Source organism: Phoca vitulina, unplaced genomic scaffold (genome assembly GCF_004348235.1).
Source record: "Phoca vitulina isolate PV1807 unplaced genomic scaffold, GSC_HSeal_1.0 scaffold61, whole genome shotgun sequence".
Lineage (NCBI taxonomy): Eukaryota > Metazoa > Chordata > Mammalia > Carnivora > Phocidae > Phoca > Phoca vitulina.
The window spans coordinates 5,175,716-5,193,697 of record NW_022589764.1 but is presented as its reverse complement, the minus strand read 5'-3'; the positions used below and the strand labels follow the sequence as shown (position 1 = coordinate 5,193,697).

The window sequence follows — 17,982 nt, the reverse complement described above, 5'->3', positions numbered from 1 at the left end:
TAAAAAATTTTTCAAAGGAAAAGCAATTTTATTTACACAATATTTTGCAGCTTAACATTTACTACAAAGTCACCAACATCTATGTGAGGTCAGAAGGGATTTTATTTTGTTTGCTATTGTGTTTTTTTAAAAATTATAAAGGTATTAGCACAGAAATACTTCCTTAAATCTATTTTTCATGAGCTTCTTATAGTAAAGGACTCCTTTGGAGAGATAATCCATGAAGTATAATTCAAGGCATAGTTTTTAAGAGAATTATCTCCGACAATGAGATAAATACCAGCAGTGGAACCAATTTGTTCCATGAAGCCTACAATACAGATACAGCATTAGAAAATCAGATCTAGAATAGCGGTTTTAAGCAGCTCTTGCCAACGAGCTTCCTGTGAGAACTCTTCGAAGAACTATCAAAGAAGCATGAACTCAAAAAAGTACTGGTTTCCATGATGGTTAGATGTATGAGCACAAGAATATTTTAAACCAACTATTTGTTTTACAACCAGTTTAAGAACACTGCATCCTTAAATTAGTATCAAGCCAAGGCTCTCTTCCTCAATACCTATAGTAAAAGAAAAGAAAAGGAGTTTGGAGGTATTTTGCCAAATAGTTTTGGGACATTTACAAAGAACCAAAGAGTAAGCTACTACTATTACAGCAACTATACACAATAATTAAAAATAATTCTAAAACACCAAATTTCCTAATAAATCTAACCATTTTATATTTTATAGTCTCAAGATCTATTTACGTACATGTAAACTTTTTAAAAGTCATGAGACAGAAAGGGAAATCTTATACACACCCTATATATTTACAATCATGGAAATTTAGAGCTAGAAGGGACCTTAAAAATTACATAAGCCAACTCATTCACTTTACAGATGAAAAAACTGGAATCCAGGAGGGGTTTATGCACCCTATCCAAAGGTACAGGAGATAGTAAGTAGAACTTAGATTAGGATGTTTTCTCTTCACTTCCATGTTTAAGACACTGAACATGTATTATAAGACTGCAACAAATTTATTTTGAAGTTCTGTAAAACAACAAAAAAAACTAATGAAATTTTTTCCCCTTCTACTTATTGGTATCATCACCCACTGTGAAAATAAACAAGTGTAGCCAATCTCTTCATGCACAAGATAAAAGCACAAACCATACTTTAGTACTCACTGCGATTTTATGATTCCGCATCATATTATCAAATTCCTCATTAATTTTTTTATATTTTTCTTCTGTATGTGGAGTTAGCACATAGGAAGTATCAGGGTCTGGGCTGTCGCACCCTCTGTGTTCCTTCTTGTTCAGAGCCTATATAATGAAGTTAACAAAAAGGATCAACAAATAAAAAGTAGAGGTAAAGTAAAAGTACTTACAGGGCCTCGTTTGAAAATAAAATCACTATCTTCATTTAGTTTGCTGAATCTGTCCTCCGAGAGTGGACTGTGCTCAAAGTAATCGTCAGCATCAGGGCTCTCACAACCATTAAGGCCTTTCTTTCTTAAAGTCTGAAATACAATTGGAAAATTCACACACAAATGATACTAACTTGCCATGAGTTTTTTTGTAAAATTTATTAAGAGAGCACAGACTGAATGAATTGAGTTATTACAAGAGCCACTGAAATGGTTTTAAATGATCACAAATGTACTCTAATCCTCCAAATAAGGTAAACCTTAGATATAAGCAAAATTAATGCTCCCATCGTACATTAAGAAAAAAAGGAATGTTTACTTGTTTGGATTCTTTCTTCCCAAACTTCCTAGAGAATACTAAATTACTCACGGCTCTGAGAGTTACAACCTGAATCTGATAACATCCTGATCAACATATCTGATAGGGCCAATGAGTGTGCGAACTGACATAGAAATGTATCAAAATGATGCTCTGAGAAGCTATCATAGTACGTTTACAAAATGAACATTTCAGCAACTTCATCTACTGAAACTGCTTTCTGCCTGAGTTAATCCTAGCCACCAAAAAGAATTAGCATTGTATCTCAATAACTGTATTCCTAATTTGTTCTTAAATATTATCATTTTCCTACATAACTTTGAAGCATAAAAACTCAAATACTTATTTACATATGACAGTAATGACTCTTTCCTATGTAGAATATACATATTATTTAGTGACTTTATTAGTGACACTGAACATGTATTATAAGATTGCAACAAATTATTCTGAAGCTCTATAAAAGCAAAAAAAAAAAAAAACTAATGAAATTTTTCCTTCTACTTATTTTTAAAATTTGTAATAAAACTTTATTCAGCATGTATCTTCCCCGCCCCCCTTTGCTAGCTCTTTCTATAGAGCTCCTTCATGGGTTGATCTAATCCACTGAACTGACTTTCTGGAAAACTTTCTTGAGTGTCATAAAAGTATCTCCTAGACCGTATGTTCACCTTTTTTTCTTCTTACTTTGAGGTAAAAATATAATGAACAGTTGGCTTTCTGATTTTTAATTTTCTTCATTAAAATCACCATGAAATGACTTGTCCAATATTTAAAAGAGTAACTTTAAAACCAGGGGCCTGACAATTCTGTGGAATATTAATTTATTTCCAGAATGTCTAAATTTTTAAAAACCCTGATGAGTCTTTTTTTAAAGTAGAATTACAGAGTTCAACAGTTTAAATAGCTTTGAGACTTGATTTTCCAGCCAACCACTGAGAAGTTCTAGGAAGTTAAAATCTTCCAAGTAAACTGACAAAGTTTAATTGGGAAACAAAGTTTGATCAATAGATTAGTATTATGTAAGTTTGTTAATAAATGGTTATTTAAATTAGATTTAAGATATACTTTTAAGTAATTGGTAATAAGCTTGGTATCCTTTAAAATATGATTTACAATAATTATGAATGCTTATTTTATACCTTTTATTCCTTGAAAGAATATAAACACACAATAGGTTAAGATTTGAGAATTTTTTTAGTTTCTCTGAAGTCAAATTATTTTAAAATCACTTTAGTCAATTTGATTTTTTCGTGCTTACAGAATCATAGGAAATCCTAAGTGCAGATATGTTAACTTCTCAAATTACTTAGCACACACTAGGATTCCACATACAATACGTGAAACGTCCACCATAGCACAATCACTAAACATAAGCACAGAGCAAACACTACATGTACTTCCCCAACATTGGCCCCATGGCCCTACGTTCTATGGATCTAACTAATCACATGAACTTTTATGTGTACTTAGCCATAAAAGGTCCTGTTATTTAGAACTAAGGGATGGAGACATGTATTCTCCCCCGTTCCCAGTAGCAAGTTCTGCTTGCCAAAGCTCTGCAAGTTGCTATCAGCGATGAAGATGTTAACACTCAGAATATTGGAACACAATGAACTCTTATAACCTACACAGCCCTAGAAACAAAACAAATATAGTTAAGTGCCTACACAAAGATTTCATCATGAACTTGACTTATTCTAGCCTGAAATCTCTAGATATTTTCCCATCATATTCATGTATCTTAAGACTAGGAAATTCACAGTCGTGCTCTTCACTAACAGCAACCACCAAGTATGTGCCTCTTTGAAGTCCTTTTAAATTACTGAAGAAAAAGAATATGGCCTTTTTAAGTAATTTCACAAAATTTTTATTCTACAACAATAGGGTTAACCCTACTTGTACTCATGAGGAAGAATAGTGCTCTGGTATCTCCAGCTCTGCAAGCCTTCACTTCAGATGGGGTTCCTGTCATTGTGAGGGAATTTAAGAGGCTCTATCAGCTCTGGAGATAAAAGGCTCATGTACCTCTACTGGATATCCAACTTGTGTCTTATCACCAGAACACGAAGAGTTGTTGTGAGGACCAACTACCATAAAAAGACTTTTTCTGTCGTCTTTATCGTTACCACATAGCTTAATAGTAAAAGTTTCTCCTGTGTCACAGGTACTAACAAATGGAATGCTGTAATCTATTAACAAGGCTAGGTGAGGCATATAAGAAACAGGCTAGCTTCAGTTTTTTCATATGCTTCAAGTTACCCACAATAAACACACTTGCTCAATGAAGAAAACACAGTCTGAAAGGCTACCATTTTGAGGAATCTGCTTTTAAGCGCATTCATTAAGGGTACTAGCACGGTGCACAGTCTATGGCTACTACTGATGATTATAATGTTCCATTCTGAAGTAAACGGTACTTCAAAAGTACTTTACTCTTGTACATGCAATTGACAGTTTTCAGTGACGTTATGGCAAACTTAAGGGGAAAATTCAATTGTGCCAAAATACTTTCAGTTTCAGGGGTGTGTATCATGCAAGTTGATTGAAGTTGCTTTTCTTAAATAATTAAGTTATTAATTTAAGCTAACTTGATACAGCCTGTTCTATGTTCTTTTGTACCAGTGTTCCAAACACGTTTAATGATTCCAACTGCAAAGATTAGTTAAATGAAATCCTAAAATGAATGCAGCCACAATTTTCATCAGCGCATTTCTATAAAAGACAGAAATTTTATTTTTGGAGGGTCAGCTAAGCACCTTTAACAAACATTTCTACTTCTCACAATAAAGTTAGACTGTATTACGATTTTAATGGCTCTTCTTTTTATATTTTGGGCCAATTCGGTCAGGTATTTTCTGCATACTTTAATCTATGGTATAAAATATAGGTTTTAGACTTTTTTCCCTAAGAGTATACAAGTCTTTTATACAATAAACTTAAAAAGCAAACATATTTCAAAATGGATTGTGAATTAAAGGTGGCCAATTTTATTTTTTTAATATTTATTTATTTTAATTACCATATAACGTATTATTTGTTTCAGCGGTACAGGTCTGTGATTCATCAGTCTTCCACAATTCATAGCATTCACCATAGCACATACCCTACCCAATGTCCATTATCCAGCCTAAAGGTGGCCAATTTTAAATAGTTTTTTTAGCTTACATGCTCTTATCAGCAAAAAAATAATGTATTTAAATTTTTAGATATGCTTATTCTCCATGGAAATTATATATACACACATATATACAAATATATATAAACAAATACATATATATACACAATCATACATATGTTACCATAAGCTTGTTTTTTAATAAAGAAATCTAGTATTCATGATATTTTTCACTGTAAATAAGTTTAAATATTTAAACTACACAAAGTCTGAAATAAGAACTGATAAAAATCCCAGGGGGCTGGCATTTTCTGGAATTTTGAGATATGCTACAAAGTTTTACACTCAGAAGTCTATACTGCCCACACCTGACAAGACTGTGGTTTTACTGCCTACAAAGAACTGAAATGTTCTTTAATGTATGCTCAATTTTATAACTGCCAAATTCCATTCCAAACAAATAGAATCACAATACTTAGAAGCAAAACTATGGAATTAAAAGTACTCAAAAGGTATATATGCATGTTTTTTTAAATGCACAAGGAGCTAATTAATCTATAATAATATACCCACCTTAAATCTCATTTCTGTCAAGCACTGAGCAGTAAATGCTCCATAAATACGGCATGAATGGATAATCAGATCTAGCACAAGATAGGACTACTTGTAAAATAAAGGAATAGTATGGTTTAAGTTCCAAGGAACTTAAACTAAATAGAATTTTTTTAAATAAGGAAAATTCTCCTTTTCCTCATTTTTAATAATCATTGCTAATTTTGAAAGATACTTCGTATTCTTCCTAGACACTTTGAAAATGAATAAAAACAATTTTTTTAAACTGAAAATTTCAGAGAAAAAGGCATCAAAATTTATTAAATTCAACAATTATGAAATGAATACTAGTAATTCCAACCAAATCAAACACAGACTAGAACCAGAACCTACAGATCTCCCTCAATCACACAACTCTCTCCTCTCCCCTCTCCAGGAAATACTATCCTACCTCTGTGATGACAAAACTTTCTGGATTTTCTTTATAGGTTTAACACATATATACATCTCTAAATATATTATTTGGTTTACTTTTAAATATTATGTGAATGGAGTATTACACAATGTGTTATATTCTGTCTTACCTCTTTTATTATACATTATATTAGATTCATCCTTAGGGTTGCATATAGTTCATTTGTTCATTTTCACTGAATATTGTACTACATTGTATAGGGGAAAAAACTTTATTTATTGTACTGCAGATAGACATTGGAGTTGCTTCAATTTTTTGGCCATTATTAAAATGAAAATGGTGCTATGTACATTTTTGCAGACATAGCCTACTCTGTATCTGCACATGCTTCTCTAAGGTATATTTTTGGGAACAGAACTGCTAAGTTCAAAAAATATGTGGATCTTATCTGTCTTATACGAGATAATGTCAAACCATTTTTTTAAAGTACAGTTGACCTTTGAACAACACAGGTTTAAACTGTGCAGACCTACCCAGATTTTTTTTCAATAAATATAGTATTATACTATAAATGTATTTTTTCTTCCTTATGATTTTCTTAGTAACATTTTCTCTTCTCCAGTTGACTTTAATGTCAGGATACAGTATATAATACATATAACATACAAAATGTGTGTTGTTTACGTTATTGGTAAAGCTTCTGGTCAGTAGCTAAGTTTCGAGGGAGTCAAAAGTCAAACATGGATTTTCAACTGCACAGGGTGCTGTTTTCCTAACTGGAGTTGTTCAAGGGTCAACTATAATTGCATTGAAGTACATTTCCACCTGCAATGAGGAATTGATTTGCATTCCTCTGATTATTAAGGAAATGAAGCACATTTCATACCTACTGGCTATCTGAATTTTCTTCTAAGTGCCTGTTCAAGTTTTCTATTGACTTGTTCATCTTTCTCTTATTGCTTTGTCATTTTTTAAATTTGAAATCAACATGAGTCCTTTGTTAATTTTATGCATTATAAAAATATTTTTTCATTCTGTGGCTTTAAAAAAAAACAACACTTGCCTTCAGATAAAAACAGGTTCTTAATTTTAACAAAGTCAAATTTACCACTTTTTTTCCTTTATAGTTTTTATGTCTTAAGAAATCCTTTCCTACCTCAAAATCATGAAGATAGTCTCCTATATCATCTTCTAAAAAGCTTTCAATTTTGCCTTTTGCATTTAAGTCTATAATCTTCCTAGAGGTAGATTTTATGCAATATATGAGGTAGGTTCCCTTAATGGTTTTCCTATATATCCAATCGTCCCAGGACAATTAAAGAGTCTGTTCTTTCCATTTATGCGCATGGTTCTGTTTCTGAGCTCTCTGTTACTTCACTGCTATGTTTGGCAACTGGTATTTGTGCCATTGTCATAGTATCTTCATTACTACAGCTTTAAAATTAGTTGCAATATATTGTAGAGCAAACCCTCTCACACTGTTAACTCTTCAGGGTGTCTTCTTTTCCCCCTCAATTTCCTTTTATTTCAGAATCAGTTGTTGAATTCTTAAAAAAACAAAAAAATCCTTGGGATTTTGACTGGCATTTGACTCTATAAAGATTATTTTTTTGTAGCACAAATGTATAAATATTGAGTGTTCCATTCCACAATGATGGGATAATTCTGTTAAATCAACCCTGCATTCCTGAGAGCAATCCAACTTAGTCATGATGTACTGTCCCTTTTATATACTGCTGGATTTAATTTCTGTATTAGTTAGCATAAATAACATGAGATGCTTTAACAAACAAAAATCTCAGTAGCTTAACCCAATTAAGTTTCTTATTCATACAAAGCCACATGAGGATGTTTCTTATCTCAGAGAGACTTGCACGAGATTATTCAGAGCCCAGATTCATTTATCTTGTGCTTCCACACACAAGACCTCAAGAGTTCCCGTCTGGATTCTCTGTACCTGGCTAGCAAACAGGGAAGAGAGAGTACGAAGATCATGTGGGAGGTATTCGACAGATCAGGCCTGGAAGCAGCATGTGTCACTTCTACTCAAATTCCATTGGCCAATTTAGTCACACGGCCACTCCCAAAGGGAGGCTGACAGAGTCTATATGCGTGCCCAAGCAGTACAGAAAATGGATCAAAGTGAAAATAAGTAAGTGTCTCCACTAAAAAAGATGTGAACTCAAAGAAGTAGACTAGTATTTTGTTTAGGGGTTTTGCATTTATGTTCAGTGAGGCTGACTTCTGATCCTTCTTAGAACTCTCCTTGCTGGTTTTGCTATCAAGGTCAGGCTAGCTCATATAATGGTAAGACAGCACATTTCTTTTGCAGGTAGTTGTAGGCATTGCCTTCAGGCTCCTTCTCCAGTTCCTCCATAATCTTATTCCTATCTTCCTCAGTAAGAAGTGTGTGGTGTTCAAGCTATGACTTCTTTGAATTCTAAGGCGATATCCAATTCTATGTTACTCCTAGGTTTGATTGCAAAGATCCCAGCAAATGGCAGTGATACTTCTCCCCTCAACCCGGAGCAAAACCAATAGTTTTAGGGGGCCCTTAACTCACAGAAACTAGATACTGGGCAACCCAGTAGCCTCAGCTTACGAAGAGGGATAATGTAATTCTGTTGTAAATCTTTACACCTAAGTATTTCTGATAAACTTGATTCTCGGTGCACTGTGAAGTCAGGAAAGTGTATCTTCAAAAGTCTTGGCTCTTGGTTTTCACCATCCCTTCTTTGTGTGTTTTTTTTTACTTGTATAAATGACTGAATTTGCCTTCCTTTTTTCCAACAAAACTTACTGAGAGCTCCTACTAGGTTCTGATGTTCACTAATGAAATAGACATGGGTCACTGTCCACATGAAGCTTGTGAAGGTCATGTGATCTTCCCATGAAGACTAATTTCTTACCATGACAGTCTCACTTGGGTTTTGGACCCCTTGTTCAAAAGCCTGAGGTGGTTTAGTTGCAAAACTGATACACAGGTTGAGGGGGGAGGAGCAAGATGGCGGAGGAGTAGGAGACCTGGATTTCGTCTGGTCTCAGGAATTCAGCTGGATAGGGATCAAACCATTCTGAACACCTACGAACTCAACAGGAGATCGAAGAAAAGAATAGCAACGACTCTCTGAACAGAAAAGCGACCACTTCCTGGAAGGCAGGACGTGCGGAGAAGTGAATCCGAGGCGATATTCGGGAGGATAGACGGCGGGAGAGGGAGCCTCCGTCGGCCGCTTCTGGCAAGTGATAGAGCCCAGGAGCACAAAATCGGAACTTTCAGAAGTCGGCTCCGCTGAGGGACGTCGCTCCAATGGCTAAGCGGGGTGTGGAACCCTCGTGGGACAGTGTGGTCTCAGGAACCTCGGGGTCACAGAAAGACCAGGGGTGCCTGAGTGCGGCGGAGCTCCCAGGTATTGGAGCGGGGAAGCCGGCTGCAGAGATGGAGCCGAGGAGTGGGCTCTTACCTCGGGGATGCCATAAACCGTAATCAGCGGCACAGTCGAGCTCCTGCTCTTCCAGTAGGGACCCAACAAGCGGCAGATCCAGGGAGACTCCACGTCCTCCCCCGGGAAGAGCGGCGCGGGAGCGCACCGCAGGGATCTGCTGGGTTTGGAGACTCCACACGGGGTCGGGTGCCAGAAATAGAAACGCTTGGTCACAGGCCGGGTAAGCACGGAGTGCGGCCGGAGACCGGGGATTCGGGAGTGACTGACTGCTTTTCTCTGGGGGTGCACTGAGGAGTGCGGCCCCGAGTTCTCGGCTGCTCCGGGGCAGAGATGGGGAGGCCGCCATTTTCACATCTCGGCCTCCAAAGCTGTACTGAAAGCTTGCAGGGAACAAAAGCTCCCAAGAGCAAACCCAAGCAGATTACTTAGCCCGGACTGGCAAGGGCGGGGCAATTCTGCCTCTGGCAAAGACATTTGGAAACCACGGCAACAGGCCCCTCCCCCAGAAGATCAGCAAGAACAGCCAGCCAAGACCAAGTTTACCTATCAATGAGAACAGCAGAACTCCAGCACTAGGGGAATACTGCACATAGAATTCATGGCTTTTTTACCATGATTCTTTAGTCTTTCAAAGTTAATTTTTTTAACTGTTTTTTAATTTTTTTTTCCCTTTCTCAACCAACAGCTTATCAATCCCTTTTTAAAAAAATCTTTTTTATTTTTCATTTTTAGAGTCATATTCTATCCCTTCATAGTAGTTACCCGTATTTTTGGTATATATATATATATATAAGTTGTTCTCTCTTTAAAATTCTGGGATACAGTTTCTTCTAACAGATCAAAATATACCCTAAATCTCTAGTGTATGGCTTTGTTCTAGTCTCCTGCCTGATCACATTCTCTCCCTTTTTTTTTTTAATCCTCTTCTTTCTTTTTTCAACCAACTTATCAATTCCTTTTATAAAATCTTTTATAATTTTCATCTTTACAGTCATATTCCATCATCATCGTATTAACCCTTATTTTTGTACATATATAAGTTTTTCTTTCTTTAAAATTTTGGGACGCACTTTCTTCTAACAGACCAAAATACGCCCAAAATCTAGTGTGTGGCACTGATTTATGCACCAGCCTGATCATATCTGACCATATTCTGTTTTGTTTTGTTTTTCATTTGTTTTTATCTCTTTCTTTTTTTCTTCTTTCTTTCCCTTTCTTTTCCCCCAGTTTCAGGTCTTTTCTGATTTGTTTAGTGTATATTTTCTGGCGACGTTGTTACCCTGTTAGCATTTTGTTCTCTCATTCATCTATTCTCCTCTGGACAAAATGACAAGATGGAAAAAAATCACCTCAACAAAAAGAACAGGAGGCAGTACCGACTGCCAGGGACCTAATCAATACGGACATTAGTAAGATGTTGGAACTAGAGTTCAGAATGACGATTTTAAAGATACTAGCTGGGCTTGAAGAAAGCATGGAAGTTATTAGAGAAACCCTTTCTGGAGAAATAAAAGAACTAAAATCTAACCAAGTAGAAATCAAAAAGGCTATTAATGAGGTGCAATGAAAAATGGAGGCTCTAACTGCTAGGATAAATGAGGGAGAAGAGAGAATTAGTGATATAGAAGACAAAATGATGGAAAATAAAGAAGCTGAGAAAAAGAGAGATAAACAACTACTGGATCACGAGGGCAGAATTCGAGAGATAAGCGATACCATAAGACGAAATGACATTAGAATAATTGGGATCCCAGAAGAAGAAGAAAGAGAGAGAGGGGCAGAAGGTATATTGGAGCAAATTAGAGCAGAGAACTTCCCTAATTTGGGGAAGGAAACAGGCATCAAAATCCAGAAGGCACAGAGAACTCCTCTCAAAATCAATAAAAATAGATCAACACCTCAAAATCTAACAGTAAAACTTACGAGTCTCAGAGACAAAGAGAAAATCAGCTGAAAGCAGCTCGGGAGAAGAGATATGTAACCTACAATGGTAGAAACATTAGATTGGCAACAGACCTATCCACAGAGACCTGGCAGGCCAGAGAGGACTGGCAGGATATATTCAGAGCACTAAATGAGAAAAATATGCAGCCAATAATACTATATCCAGCTAGCCTGTCATTGAAAATAGAGGGAGAGATAAAAAGCTTCCAGGACAAACAAAAACTAAAGGAATTTGCAAACATGAAACCAGCCCTACAAGAAATCTTGAAAGGGATCATCTAAGCAAAGACAGAGCCTAAAAGCAACATAGACCAGAAAGGAACACAGACAATATACAGGAACAGTCACCTTCCAGGCAATACAATGGCACTAAATTCCTATCTTTCAATAGTTACCCTGAATGTAAATGGGCTAAATGCCCCAATCAAAAGCACAGGCTATCAGATTGGATTAAAAAACAAGACCCATCGATATGCTGTCTGCAAGAGACTCATTTTAGACTCATGACACCCCCAGATTGAAAGTGAGGGTGTGGAAAACCATTTACCATGCTAAGGGACACCAAAAGAAAGCTGGGGTGGCAATCCTTATATCAGACAAATTAGATTTTAAACCAAAGACTGTAATAAGAGATGAGGAAGGACACTATATCCTACTTAAAGGGTCTATCCAACAAGAAGATCTAACAATTGTAAATATCTATGCCCCTAACATGGGAGCAGCCAATTATATAAGGCAATTAATAACAAAAGCAAAGAAACACATCAACAACAATACAGTAATAGTGGGGGACCCCCCCTCACTGAAATGGACAGATCATCTAAGCAAAAGATCGAAAAGGAAATTTAAAGACTTTAAATGACCTGCTGGACCAAATGGACTTCACAGATACATTCAGAACATTCCATCCCAAAGCAACAGAATACACATTCTTCTCTAGTGCCCATGGAACATTCTCCAGAATAGATCACATCCTAGGTCACAAATCAGGTCTCAACCGGTACCAAAAGATTGGGATCATTCCCTGCCTATTTTCAGACCACAATGCTTTGAAACTAGAACTCAATCACAAGAGGAAAGTTGGAAAGAACTCAAATACACAGAGGCTAAAGAGCATTCTACTAAAGAATGAATGGGTCAACCAGGAAATTAAAGTGGAATTCAAAAAATTCATGGAAACAAATGAAAATGAAAACACAACTGTTCAAAATCTTTAGGATGCAGCAAAGGCAGCCCTAAGGGGAAAGTATATAGCAATACAAGGCTTTCTCAAGAAACAAGAAAGGTCTCAAATACACAACCTAACCCTACGCCTAAAGGAGCTGGAGAAAGAACAGCAAATACAGCCTAAACCCAGCAGGAGAAGAGAAATCATAAAGATCGGAGCAGAAATCAATGAAATAGAAACCAAAAGACAGCAGAACAGATCAATGAAAGTAGGAGCTGGTTCTCTGAAAGAATTAACAAGATGGATAAACCCCTGGCCAGACCTATCAAAAAGAAAAGAGAAATGACCCAATTCAACAAAATCATGAATGAAAGAGGAGAGATCACAACCAACACCAAAGAAATACAAACAATTATAAGAACATATTGTGAGCAACTCTATGCCAGCAAATTAGATAACCTGGAAGAAATGGATGCATTCCTAGAGATGTATCAACTACCAAAACTGAACCAGGAAGAAATACAAAACCTGAACAGACCTATAACCACTAAAGAAATTGAAGCAGTCATCAAAAATCTCCCAACAAACAAAAGCCCAGGGCCAGATGGCTTGCCAGGGGAATTCTACCAAACATTTCAAGAAGAATTAATACCTATTCTTCTGAAACTGTTCCAAAAAATAGAAATGGAAGGAAAACTTCCAAACTCGTTTTATGAGGCCACCATTACCTTGATCCCCAAACCAGACAAAGACCCCATCAAAAAGGAGAATTACAGACTAATGAACCAATCAACATGGATGCAAAAATTCTCACCAAAATACTAGCCAATAGGATCCAACAGTACATTAAAAGGATTATTCACCATGACCAAGTGGGATTTATCCCTGGGCTGCAAGGTTGGTTCAACATCCGCAGATCAGTTAATGTGATACAAGAACCATATGATCCTCTCAATAGATGCAGAAAAAGTATTTGACAAAGTACAGCATCCTTTCTGGATCAAAACTCTTCAGAGTATAGGGATAGAGGGTACATACCTCAATATCATCAAAGCCATCTATGAAAAACCCACAGTGAATATCATTCTCAATGGGGAAAAACTGAGAGCTTTCCCCCTAAGTCAGGAACGCGGCAGGGATGTCCACTATCACCACTGCTATTCAACATAGTATTAGAAGTCCTAGCCACAGCAATCAGACAACAAAAAGAAATCAAAGGCATCCGAATCGGCAAAGAAGTCTCACTCTTTGCAGATGATTTGATACTTTATGTGGAAAACCCAAAAGACTCCCCCACAAAACTGCTAGAACTCATAGAGGAATTCAGTAAAGTGGCGGGATATAAAATCAATGCACAGAAATCAGTGGCATTCCTATACACCACCACCAAGAGAGATGAAAGAGAAATTAAGGAGTCGATCCCATTTACAATTGCACCCAAAACCATAAGATACCTAGGAATAAATCTAACCAAAGAGGCAAAGAATCTGTACTCAGAAAACTATAAAATACTCATGAAACAAATTGAGGAAGACACAAAGAAATGGAAAAACATTCCACACTCATGGATTGGAAGAACAAATATTGTGAAGATGTCAATGCTACCTAGAGCAATCTACACATTCAATGCAATCCCCATCAAAATACCATCCACTTTTTCCAAAGAAATGAAACAAATAATCCTAAAATTTGTATGGAACCAGAAAAGACCCCGAATTGCCAGAGGAATGTTGAAAAAGAAAAGCAAAGCTGGCGGCATCACAATTCCGGACTTCCAGCTCTATTACAAAGCTGTCATCATCAAGACAGTATGGTACTGGCACAAAAACAGACACACAGATCAATGGAACAGAAGAATAGAGAGCCCAGAAATGGACCCTCAACTCTATGGTCAACTCATCTTTGACAAAACAGGAAAGAATGTCCAATGGAAAAAAGACAGTCTCTTCAACAAATGGTGTTGGGAAAATTGGACAGCCACATGCAGAAGAATGAAACTGGACCATTTCCTTACACCACACACAAAAATAGACTCCAAATGGTTGAAAGACCTCAATGTGAGACAGGAGTCCATCAAAATCCTAGAGGAGAACACAGGCAGCACCCTCTTCGACCTCAGCCGCAGCAACTTTTTCCTAGAAACATCCCCAAAGGCAAGGGAAGCAAGGGTAAAAATGAACTATCGGGACTTCATCAAGATAAAAAGCTTTTGCACAGCAAAGGAAACAGTCAACAAAACCAAAAGACAACCGACAGAATGGGAGAAGATATTTGCAAATGAAATATCAGATAAAGGGCTAGTATCCAAAATCTATAAAGAACTTCTTAAACTCAACACCCAAAGAACAAATGATCCAATCAAGAAATGGGCAGAAGACATGAACAGACATTTTTCCAAAGAAGACATCCAAATGGCCAACAGACACATGAAAAAGTGCTCAACATCGCTCGGCATCAGGGAAATCCAAATCAAAACCTCAATGAGATATCACCTCATACCAAGTCAGAATGGCTAAAATTAACAAGTCAGAAAACGACAGATGTTGGCGGGGATGTGGAGAAAGGGGAACCCTCCTACACTGTTGGGAATGCAAGCTGGTGCAGCCATTCTGGAAAACAATATGGAGGTTCCTCAAAAAGTTGAGAATAGAGCTACCATACGATCCAGCAATTGCAGTACTGGGTATTTACCCCAAAGATACAAATGTAGGGATCTGAAGAGGCACGTGCACCCCGATGTTTATAGCAGCCATGTCCACAATAGCCAAACTGTGGAAAGAGCCAAGATGTCCATCGACAGATGAATGGATAAAGAAGATGTGGTATATATACACAATGGAATATTATGCAGGCATCAAAAGGAATGAGATCTTGCCATTTGCAACAACATGGATGGAACTGGAGGGTGTTATGCTGAGCAAAATAAGTCAATCAGAGAAAGACATGTATCATATGACCTCACTGATATGAGGAATTCTTAATCTCAGGAAACAAACTGAGGGTTGCTGGAGTGGTGTGGGGTGGGAGGGATGGGGTGGCTGGGTGATAGACATTGGGGAGGGTATGTGCTATGATGAGCGCTGTGAATTGTGCAAGACTGTTGAATCACAGATCTGTACCTCTAAAACAAATAATACATTATATGTTAAAAAAAAAAAAAAAAGAAGATAGCAGGAGGGGAAGAACGACGGGCGGGGAATCAGAGGGGGAGACGAACCATGAGAGAGGATGGACTCTGAAAAACAAACTGACGGTTCTAGAGGGGAGGGGGGTAGGAGGATGGGTTAGCTTGGTGATGGGTATTAAAGAGGGCACGTTCTACATGGAGCACTGGGTGTTATACGCAAACAATGAATTATGGAGCACTACGTCAAAAACTAATGATGTAATGTACGGTGGTTAACATAATAATAATAAAAACTAAAACAAAACTGATACACTGTTTTTGTTTTTGTTTTTTTTTAATGAACGAGCCAATTTATTAACCCAGCATCTGTTATAATGCTTCTGGGTGGAAGCTGACACCTGTCTGGTGATTCTCTGCAGATCTTTCTGTCTCTGGTGTCAGTTTGCAGCCCCTATCTTGGTCCTTTCCCATTGTTTTCAGCCCCAAAGCCTTGGAGGACCGGTGGGCTACACTCCTGGAGCCTCTGTTTAAGTGGCTGGGCATGACTCCATTTCTCTGACAGCCCCCATAGATCTTGGTTATGGAGCTGACCCCAGCCACGCCCTGCAGGTAGAGGTGCTGTGCTGTGGAAGCAGCCCGTGTGCAGAACCAGTTCTCATCAGGGACACCTGGGTGGCTTAGTCAGTTAAGCATCTACCTTCGGCTCGGGTCATGATCCCGGGGTCCCGGGATCGAGTCCCACATCGGGTTCCTTGCTCAGCAGGGAGCCTGCTTCTCCCTCTGACTGACACTCCCCCTCCTTGTGCTCTCTCTCTCTGACAAATAAATAAAATCTTAAAAAAAAAAAAAACAAACGGTTCTGATCACAAGGAGCCAGCAAGCTCTTTATGCTATAGTGTCCACCCATTTAAGGACTTTCAGCTCCCCAGACTTTTTCAGGAAGATGGCCAGAGCTCTGATGAACTCCTGCTAGTTCATGTCTTTTACAGTGACTCCAGCCATAGTGTGGCCTCTGCACTGCCAGCCAGGAGAAAGGGAGCAATGGGGTTTCCCAGGCACGTAAGTCAGGCATCCTGCCTTCATTCTTGAAGATATTTTCTCTGGGTACAGAATTCTAAGTTGGATTACAACTTCTTCTCAACCCATTCAGGATATCATTTCATTGACTACAGATTTTCATTTGCTGCTATTTAGAGTCAGCACTCCTTTGAAGATGATCTCCTCTGTTTAAGTTTTTCTCTTTGTCTTTTGTTTTCTGTAGTTTCACTGTGTCTTAAATCAATCCTGGAAAATTGTCATTATCTCTTCAAATACTGCATCTGCCCCCATTCATATTCATTCTCTCTTCCCCTCCTTCTAGAACGCCAAGAAAAATTTAGGCTAGAATTTCCAACCAGTCTTCCCTTTCCTCAACATCTTGTATTTTATACCTTTTCTTCTCTTCGTGCTGAGCCTCCAGATAACGTCAGTTCACAAATTCTTCAGCTATGTCAAATATACTTCCAACATGTTTACTAAGTTCTTTATTTTGGTTATTGTGGTTTTTTTCATTGCTCTAAGTATTTCATTCAATTCTGTATCACTTCTAATTTCCTGTTTCTTGCAGATACTTTCAAGCTTGTTTATTAAAACAGAGTGAAGCTGTTTATAATCTATGTATAATAATGAGTATCTGAAGCATTTAGAAGTCAGTTTCTGCTATTTCTTCTGCATTTTGCTTATGGTGCCTTGTTTTCTTTTATGGTTGGTCATCTTTGTATGATGGACGCTCTCTGGTTTTAAAAGATTATTTGAAAGAGATTTTTTGATGCCTTGAATAAGGTGCCTTTCTTCAAAAAGTATATCAATTTGCCTCTTCCAGGTACCTGAGGCAAAAGTTTTCCTGGACTTCCTGTGTTAAATGACTTTGGACAATGAGTGATTCCACACAATGCTGGTACTTGTTTTACAACCTCTCAGAGACAGGTTCTCTTTCTTACTTTTCTTATTCTTCTCTTTCCCCCATCTGTTCAGTACAATAGATCTCTCCTTGCAATCTTTTGCAAGTAGGGAAAAGACTGGATTTTTTCCTCTTCCCAAGGTCCCAATTTGATATGGGAGGCAATCCATTAGACTCAGAAACCTACAAGTAATGAGTTGCTCTTTGCCTCTGGATTCATCAAAACCTGAAACTCAGTTTTCAACTGTTTTATCCCAGTGAGCAAATGACTCAGGGTAGCCAGAACTTTAAATACTTCTTTACCTCTTAGGTTCTTACCTTTTCTTAGATTTTGGTCTGGCATGTTCCTAACAGCTCTTTAACGCTATAAAGAAGTTTTTGTACAATTTATATAGTATTTTTAGTTGTCTTCAGCTGAAGAGTTGGTCCAGATAACCTGACCCAATATTACAGAAATAAAAAAAAATTCAATGTTGTTAGGAAAAAATTAATCAAATATTTTCTAATGACATCCACAAAGTTTTTTGATGTTGTATTTGCT

At 37.4% G+C, this 17,982-nt stretch overlaps 1 protein-coding gene across 11 annotated transcripts in view; it reads right to left on the bottom strand.

Annotated features, from left to right (window-relative positions):
• The window catches only part of MEF2A (myocyte enhancer factor 2A), a 175,912-nt gene that overhangs the window by 35,999 nt on the left and 121,931 nt on the right, over positions 1 to 17,982 (bottom strand). For 7 of the 11 annotated variants that reach the window (XM_032391290.1, XM_032391289.1, XM_032391297.1 and 4 more), the window contains one exon: positions 1,172 to 1,309. In XM_032391290.1, the coding sequence (XP_032247181.1) occupies positions 1,172 to 1,309 (138 nt within the window). Of the gene's footprint in view, positions 1 to 1,171; positions 1,310 to 1,374; positions 1,507 to 17,982 lie in introns of all 11 variants that reach the window. The other 4 variants (XM_032391296.1, XM_032391298.1, XM_032391300.1 and 1 more) reach the window with 1 other exon arrangement.